Source organism: Merops nubicus, unplaced genomic scaffold, assembly GCF_000691845.1.
Source record: "Merops nubicus isolate BGI_N331 unplaced genomic scaffold, ASM69184v1 scaffold1107, whole genome shotgun sequence".
Lineage (NCBI taxonomy): Eukaryota > Metazoa > Chordata > Aves > Coraciiformes > Meropidae > Merops > Merops nubicus.
The window spans coordinates 26,462-35,513 of NW_008622088.1; the positions used below are offsets into that span (position 1 = coordinate 26,462).

General features: G+C 43.0%; 1 protein-coding gene across 1 annotated transcript in view; it reads left to right on the top strand.

Moving 5' to 3' along the window:
• The window catches only part of PNPLA7 (patatin-like phospholipase domain containing 7), a gene marked incomplete at its 3' end in the record, with an annotated part of 34,824 nt that extends 26,218 nt beyond the window's left edge, over window positions 1-8,606 (top strand). Inside the window, exons 15-18 of the mRNA XM_008944643.1 lie at window positions 1,626-1,703; window positions 2,538-2,743; window positions 7,113-7,244; window positions 8,483-8,606. Of these exons, the coding sequence (XP_008942891.1) occupies window positions 1,626-1,703; window positions 2,538-2,743; window positions 7,113-7,244; window positions 8,483-8,606 (540 nt within the window). The remainder of the gene's footprint in view (window positions 1-1,625; window positions 1,704-2,537; window positions 2,744-7,112; window positions 7,245-8,482) is intronic.
• Between the last annotated feature and the right edge of the window lie 446 nt (window positions 8,607-9,052).

A 9,052-nucleotide genomic window follows, 5' to 3' on the forward strand; every position in this document is an offset into this window, starting at 1 on the left:
AAAAAGCTGTTGATAAGTAGAGGTCATTAGGGAGCTTGTGTTCCCTTGCTGTGAGATACCTCCCTTGTTAAAACTTTGCCTTTAAGAATAGGTAATACTATACAGCCATAAATGTATAAATATAGAAAGATAGGATAGAAATTAGTGGAGTTGATATTGCTGAACTGAAATATTTTGACAGGTGCTCGTCAGGTTCTTTGCATTGGATAGGTTCCCATGAAACAGATTGGTTTCAATAAAACTATTTTGTGATGAAAATCTGTTCTTTTTACCAGCTGTAGGTGTGAAGAATAATTCTGATTATCTCACTTGCTCTATTTTTTTCAGCCAAAAATGAAAAGAGAGAAACCTGGCATAACAATTAGAATGGAAAAATGTTTACATCTTTGTTATATAGTTTTCCTGCTGCAGTCAGGTTAATAACTGGGCAGATTGTGCTGTGCTGCCTGCACTGGGTTGTGTTTTACTGTGTCTGCAGCTCTCTTGCTTTCAGTGGTTCTACCTCTGGTGAAGGACTGGACAGAGCAGTGCCCAGCTTTGCTTGCAGAGGTTAAGCTGTGATACACCAGAACTGCACTGTCACTCTTTAACACAACACAAGAATCATGTAATTGAGGTTTTGCTCCTACCATTAATAAAATATGGAGCTTCTGAAAGATTTACTAGTTTGGGTGAAAGCTTTGTTGAAGCAAAGGTGGCCTGAAGCATTAGGGTTTGATCCTGACTGCACATGGGGCACCATGAATGGGCAGTTCTTTGTGATGGAAAGAAAACTCTCTCCATGCATGTTGGTTGTCTGTGTCCTTGGGATTATGGTGGTGCCCAGCTTTGGAGCTGGAAAGAAAGCTTCTGATCAGCTGATGCCCTTAAGCAGATGAGGCTCTTGCCATTGCAAGGCTTTGAGGTCAAGTCCAACCCAAGGGCAGGCTTTTGGAAAGACCCTCCCTGCCACGTGCTCTTCAGTCAGGAGGAAAATTCCCCTCTCCTGTGCAATCCACGTGTGTGTGAACATCAGAATTTGTTGCTTTGGGGAAGCTTTTTATCTGCAGTGTGCATGAGAATCTGTTCCACGTGCACAGCACAGCTGAGCTGTGTGGCCTGGGCAGGGCAGTGATAAAGCAAGTGTTGGATCATCTTGTCTGATTCCTCCATGATGTAGACAGTCTTCTCTAGTTTAACCTTCCTTTGAAATTAACTTCATATTTCATGATTTTCATGCCAGCTGATACAGGTCTCATTTTGTTCTAGACCATTACAAGAGTCTGGGAGCAGAACTGACAAATATAAAATCCCTAAGAATCTAAGTTTGATCAATTGAATTGAATTAAACCTTTTTTTTTTTTTCTTCCAGAAGAAACGTCTGTTGGGTAGTGAAATATAAAAATCATGTACCATGGTTTGTAGAATCATAAAGTCCCTCCCCAGGTTTTGTGTAGGCCCCCTTCAGATACTGGAAGGCTGCAGTGAGGGTCTCCCCAGAGCCTTCTCCTTAATAATCTCTCTTTAAAAAGATCTGGGTACTTATCTTTAGTGTTTATTTGTTTTATTTGGATACTTCCTCAGGTTCCTGGATCTGTACCTGTGCACAGACAAGTAACTTGTACTCTCTGCCCTTCCTTCCCCAGGATCCTTCCCTGTTGAATGGCAAAGTGACACTGCATCATGTTACTGCTGGGACTGTGCTGTCGAGGCAAGGAGACCAGGTGAGGGAGCATCTGAGAGCAGAGGAATGAAAGTCTGGCTGGGCTTTGCTCACCACCATGAGGGATTTATATACATTGATGATAAATTAAAAAATCTCCACCTGAGCCCCTGCTAAGCCTTCTCTTCTCGAGGTGAAACAATCCCAACTTCAGCCTTCCTGGCACAGGGAGTAGCCACGTAGCCAGAGCCAGAATGGGAATGTGGTGCCTGTCTGTTTTCAGCTCCTCTGGACCTTCCTGAGAAGGTTTGGAGTATCATACTCAACCCTTCCTGTGAAGGTCTTGTAGCCTTTTTTCATGACCTACATGATGGGCTTTCAGTGATGATACCGAGTTTCAGTGAAGAGTTTTCTTTCCCCACTGTACAGCAGAAATCCAGTGTTGGTTGTTGAGAGCAAAGTGTTTTTAGGATATAATGAGATTCATTTATACTGATACTGTGTAACTAGACAAGCTTATGCAGAGCAGATGAGGGGCAGCTTGAGGCTGCTGCATCCTGCCCCGCTGAACCACCATGTCCCTTGTCATGCTGCTGTGATCACCCCATTATCTCCATCCACAATTCTGTTATTTCTTGAGCTCTTGCAGGTGAGGCCTTCATTTCTCATAACCATACAAAAAGGAACACATTTCTCAATATCCTGGCTGTTTATTTTTAAATATTCATCACCTGCTTTTAATAATTCACTGTTGGGTCTTATTTTATCACCTAATTGTTCAAAAACTATAGGGAGCTTTTCGGCAAACAGATTGGCCATGATAGTCCTGTCACTGTGATAACTGCTGTTAAAATCTTCTGGGGATTTTATTGAGCTCTTCTTCCATTTTCCCCAGGATGTTAATGTTTGCTTTGTGGTCTCGGGGATGCTCCATGTGTACCAGAGGAAGATAGACTCGGAGGAGGACACCTGCCTGTTCATCACCCACCCAGGGGAGCTGGTGGGTCAGCTGGCTGTCCTCACTGGGGAACCACTCATTTTCACCATCAAGGCCAATCGAGACTGCAGCTTCCTGTCCATTTCCAAGGCCCATTTCTATGAGTGAGTTCTGCCATGAAAACAGATATTGATTTCTTACTTTGATGGCCCTTTGGAGCCAATGTGGAGTGGTGGATGTATGTGTGGCAGTGCTGCTCCACACATCCTGCAGCAAACCTGATGGCTTACGTGGGGGTTTTCAGCACTGCAGTGAGTTCTGACCCATCTATCAGGTGGCAAGAGGTAATGCAGGGAATGTGGTAATATTAAATAACAATACCTCCTTTGTTCCAGGTTTATAGAGCACTTAACCCAGTGGGGTGTGATTTATGACTCGAGACTCATACACTTCATAATCCAAATCAGAAAGTCTGGCCAGAGGCTGTGCTTTGCTGGGTTAAGTGCTTCTTTGGCCCTTTCTCTTGGATTCCTTTTTGCTGGAGAACCATCCCAGTTCTGTTTCCAAACACAGGCCAGTCTGGGTGATTCTTCATGGTGTAACTGCAGGTTTATCAACGCTCGTTAATAGAATAGATCAAACAATGTCCCTGTGCAGGTTTCTTTTTGCACCTTGAAAGTCCAGAAGAACTTCTGGACTTGTGACTTAACACTTAAAGGGGGATATAGCTACTTCTTAATTAAAAACCTCAATATGATGACTGTGGTTGGCCTCGTTGTCCAGCATTAATGATTAATGCACTTGATTTATTCCATGGTCTTGTTGTTTAGACTGTTAGTTCACACACATAACTGGTGTCAAATCCCTCTATTTGCTTTTCTGCTTGGATGTGCCATCACTCCTGTGGTATGTGTAGGATTTTCTGAGGTGGTTTTCTGGGTCACTATTACGTTATATATTTTTGTGTACTTCTTACTTTCTAAGTAATTCTCAGTGTTTGTAATTCTAATCAGCTCTACCACAGAATCTCCCTGTGTGATGGTGGGTTTGTCACCTCAGGCAGAGGGCTCTGTGCTGTCCTCAGCAGTGTCTGTGCTTCATTAACTGTTCTGCCAGGTCTGCGTGGTGGATGTCAGCTCCTTGATCTAATGGCTGATAAATGCTCCCTGCTTGTGCCATTCCGTGTGCTACCAGATCTTTCTTCTAAGCTCCTACTTTTTCCTTCTGTCATCTTCTACTGTTCTTTTCCTACTTGTTTCTGACTATAAATTTCATTATGTTGTCTCAGCCCACCCGTCGGATTCCAGCTTTTCCTCCTCTATTTGCTTTGATGCCAAGTCCTGGATTAACTCTCTCATTTGCCTGAGCTCATTTTCCTGAGTTTTCTCTCTCAAGAACCAAGTTGTCTCTTGTTTATTCCAGCTTTTGCTTCCATTAACCCCTTACCAGTCAGTGATCTCAACCCATCAGTGTACCACCTCCTCATAATTTTTGGGACCCTTCTAAATCTTTCCTTTTCTTCTTTAAAAACTCTACAACCAGCTCTTTGCATTTTATGAGCACTGTGACATTCCATTGTCCCATCACAATTTCTCATGAAATTTATATAGCTCCTGACTCCTGTTCCTGCATTTAAAAGTGTCATTGCAGAAAGTCTTTGAAAACCATGAGGTTTCTTCAAGTTTGTTTCTTTGAATGCTATGAGAAAGAAAAACTTGTTAATAAAATTCAAAGTAAGCTTGATTTTCTACTTCTTATGCTAAATGCTGTTCTCACAGTCCTACAGATTTAGGCTTTTGCCTCTGCTTAGGATTTCCCAGGAATGATTTGTTTTTGGGGGGTGTGTATGTTCTCTTATCTTAATTACTTACCAGAAGAAATTTGACAAGAACCTTCATTATTCTCCAAAATTCCTTTCTTCTTTTCCTGTCAAATGTATTTACTTTTTCTGTGAGCTGCCCTAGAAAACTGTATGGGTTTTTTTCTCAGTAATTAATGAGAGGGTGAAGCAGCAAGAACATGGTCAATAGCTGCCATCAGGCAGAGAGCACAGCAGTGGAGGTAGCTCAGGGTTCAGAATTGCACGTTGGATGTCGGACGACAGATTAAACCCTTTTCACTGAAACTTTGGGGCAGGAGCCTTTTATGTGGCTCTACCATGACTAAATAACTATCTGCAAATGTAGGGTTTAAGTACAGGGGTGACACCAGCTAATTATATAGCATGTCCCTTAAATGCTTTGCTGTTTTGGTGAAGCCATGTACTGAGTGTGCAGTGCCTACGCTGCAACTGTTGGTGTCTCCTGACGAGCGGTGTAATCAAGTTGTCACCAGACTCTCTTGAGGGAATATGTTCTGGTTCTGCACTACTAGAGGCTCTCTCACATTTTCTGCTTCAGTAAATCTCACAGTTTGGAGTCTTAATCGTGTGGGCTTGCCAGAGAAGCAGGAATGCTTTGATTTTTATTTGGTATTGCCAGCCAAGCTGAATATCAAATTGCATCCACACCTTCAAGAATATCTGCCTAAGTCCTAGACTTTCACAGACACTAGTTTAGCCCTTTTATTGCTATATTTGGTGAGCTTCCTAATAAAGAATCATCAAGATTCCTTCAGAAACAGGTTTCTCTAGTACAGAACTTTGTTTTTTAATTTTTCCCAGTGCCAGGCATGTGCCATGAAAAATTGCAAAACTGAAAGTGCCCAAGTGGGAGGAAGAAAACTTGGCTGATAATGGGGGAAAAGAAAAATAAATAAATCTGCTTTCCTCTTCTTGTGCCTAAGGATGGGCTTTTGACCTTCTATGCTAATACTTTTGTACAAGCCATATAGCACTGAGGGAAATAAAAAAGAGCTCTGGATGAAAGTAAAAGCAGCCTGTTGGTAGTTTACATTTTGAATGCATTAAGTATTAAGATACATATCTTGAGGGAGGAAAAGGAGTAAATGGCTTTTATTGATCACAGCAGACAGCCTGTGTGGGAGGAGACTGAGGGCTAAATAAGCAAGTAGAGTGAAAACCATCAGATAAACCATTCAGGAGTTTTCAGGAGGTTTATTTAACTTGTAGATCAGCTGAGAAGGGAAATAGGGCTGGGTGTTCTGTGGCTGTTTATTAGTGCTTATCCCAGAGTTCCTCTTCCAGCTCTTTACTCTAAGTTCCCTTAGTGTGGTAAAGTTTCCATAAGATAATGTGTTGTTTTCACATGCCATAATGACTTGGTGAAATCAGGGTGGTCTGTAGGTGCCTTGGGCAGGAGATGGGGGCATGGAAACCTCAGGGGGCAGGAGAAGAGGCAGGAGAGGAAAGCTGGCCTCCTTTTTATAGTCCTGTTTTGATGGCTGGGCTTTAAACTATGCTGTGCAAGAGCTGATGTTCAGTTTAACTAGCAGCACACGTGAGTGCTGGGGAATGAGTGTGAGGAGCTCGATGTGGAATGGGATGTACACCTCCAAATCTCTTCCATTGCAGTTTCAGGGATTTTGGCTGAAGAAAGGAGAAGCCTCATTATTGCAAAAAATAGTAATTGGGGACAAGGGGTGAGGAGAGCAGACAAAGGTGGGAGGACCCTGCAGTGCCCTGTGTGCTGAGCCACAGTCTGTCAGCTCTGGGGCTCATGCAGCTGCAGGACTCATGACTGAGAGCTGATGTTCCAGAAACTCCAGGGCAGTCTCTGTGCTACACCCAGGCAGTGAAGAGCTCCTGGGGAGCCTGCTGTTGTTAGCCTGCTTTAAGCTGGTGGATCTCCAGTTGGGCTTTGTCTGATTTCTGCCAGGTTAGTGATCCACAAGGAACCACATTTCAGTTAGGGAATGAAGAGTGACAGGGTTCCCTCTGTGCCTTTGTCTCCTCCTCCCTAATTTTTAAGGTACAAGGTTAGATACTAAGCTCATGTGATTTCTGCTTTGTGAGAGCTCCCACATACTCGGGGTCTCCTAAGTAGATGCTCTGATGGCAGTCTGGTATCTTCATCATAAAGGGAACACTGGTGCAGAAAACATACCAAGTATTTATAATTTTCCCTCGTTTCTGTCCATGTGTGGACAGATGAGCTGTCCTAGCAGGCAGGGTGTCTAGAGATGTGTGCTCAGCTCACTCCTCTGGCATAGTGCTTCCCTAAGAATTGGAGTGTTTCCTCACAGGGACAGGACGCAGTGATCTGCAGTATAGTGAGAATGAAAATTAAGACTTTAATGAGCAATTATCAGGGGTCTGTGAGAGTGATTTCCCTTGGGCCTCGCAGGCAGGTTGAGTTTCCAGATATCCCTTGGCAGAACGTTCTCAGAAGTTTTTCAGTTTGAGAAAAGCCTGGGATTACATGGTCTCTTTGTTACTAGAGACTTTTAAGCATCACTCAGAAGATTCAGTGTGAAGATCAGAAGCTTTATTAGAAGATATTTCAGCTCTTTGTGAAGAGAACATTTGAAATACAGAGCAAGTCTCTTCGTTTTAAAAGCATCAGGCTCTCCATATAATAAGATTCTGACTTGATATCAAATCTAGAGGAAACACTTTTATGTTTTTGCCCCTAGGATAATGCGGGAGCAGCCGAGTGTGGTTCTTGGGGTGGCCCACACTGTGGTGAAGAGAATGTCCCCGTTTGTTAGGCAGATTGACTTTGCCCTGGATTGGATGGAGGTGGAAGCTGGACGAGCTGTTTACAGGTGAGACGTGGACAAAATTGGATGTTGGATATTTAAATTTTCATCATTAAGGAGCTGTGCTCCCCTGTAATATATAAAATAACAAACTCATGACCTAAACATATCAACCATTCCATCACTTTTATCTGTTTGCCTGTTGTGACATTATTTTCCTTCTGCAGAACCCTTCAATATTGCTTCAGTCTCTTGTCTCCAGGTGTTATTAAAATTCTTTCATACTATCCCTCATCCTTTATGTTGTTTCAGCAGCCTTTTAAAGTGACACAATCAATGAAGACATAGTCAGTTGTATGCTTTGTTGTAGTTTCTGCATTGTTAGGAGCATGAACATCTGTTGCTCCTGGAGTATTTCAGCCTTTCTAAAATAAACAACAGAACTCAAAGGTAATTTAGTCAGGCTTATTCAGTAGTAAATTGAAAACAGAAGCAGAAAATAGGCACTGCTCTTTATATTTAAGGGGCAGCAGTTATCCTTGGGAAAACTTAATTTTATGGAGTTTTGTACTAGGATGCTTTTGAGCCATTACATGGTTCCTGCAGTGGTGGGACAATAAAGGTCAAATGTAGTATGTGATAGATATAATTGTAGTTTTAATTTTTATAACCATACCTGCAGCTAATGAAAGTTTTGGATTGCTTTGTGCATCAAAGCAGTCATAGCTGTCAAGCTTTAAGTCTTTCAGAACTGCTTGTGTTAGTTTCAACTCCACTACCAGAAGTACATTTCACCCCTGTGCTGGGTTATGCTGGAAATCTGCATTCCAAACAGCACTTGTAAAGATGCCAACTGGATACAGCCAAAACTTCCTGCCAGGCTAAGATGTGTGCACCAAAAGGAATCCAAACCCTGACCCCCTTGGGAGTGTTTCTCTTTGACCTGCAGATAGCTCTACTCATCCATACAGCTGCTGCAAGGACAAGGAGCTCCTGCTGTAACTGGTACCCAGCCTGTTGTCTCCCCCAGACACCACCTGCATCCTGGTGCATCCCTTCCAGACCTAACATTGACCAGTTGAGCAAAGCATCTACACTTAAACATTAAACATATTTCCAAATCCCCTCTCAAAAGATGCCCGTTCAGTCCCTTGTTTGCTTGTTAGGTTGAACTGCTGGTTAAACGTTTTCCTATGTCCTCTAAACCAGGTAGGGGAAGATGATCAGCTTACTAGAAGACCTGAGCTGCATTTGCTGAGCAAATATGCTTCACTAATTCCTGTTGTTGGTTGTTCTTCCTGCAGGCAGGGTGACAAGTCAGACTGCACCTACATCGTGTTGAACGGTCGGCTCCGCTCCGTCATACGGCTGGATGATGGCAAAAAGCACCTGACTGGGGAATATGGCAGAGGAGACTTGATTGGAGTGGTGAGAGCCAGCTTCAGAGGTTCTTGGGCTGAGAAATTGTGTTGACTCCACACTAAACAAAGAAAATCTTGCTCAGTTATTAGTTAAGGGCTTTCGCAAGTTGAAAAAATGGGAAATCCCTTCTCTCTGGAGAGCTTCTGTAATGCATGAATGGGATTATTAACTTTGTTTTAAAGTGATCAAAATAAGTCACAACCAAACCAAAAAGCCCTGCCCAATTCTCTTTTGTGATATGAGTTCCTTTCTTTCACCCTGAGAGGAGCACAGCCTGTTAGAAGAGTTGAGGAGAACTGCAGGAGTGTGCACTCAGTAGTGATGGGAATGAACATGATGTCATGGAAAGCTCCAGTTTGGCTTGTGCCTTCTGGGAGTGTCTGGTCCAGCCTCCTCTGAGTTAGCAGAGCTAATTCCAGAGCTGCAGCAGGTTGTTTAGGGAACATGGAGTT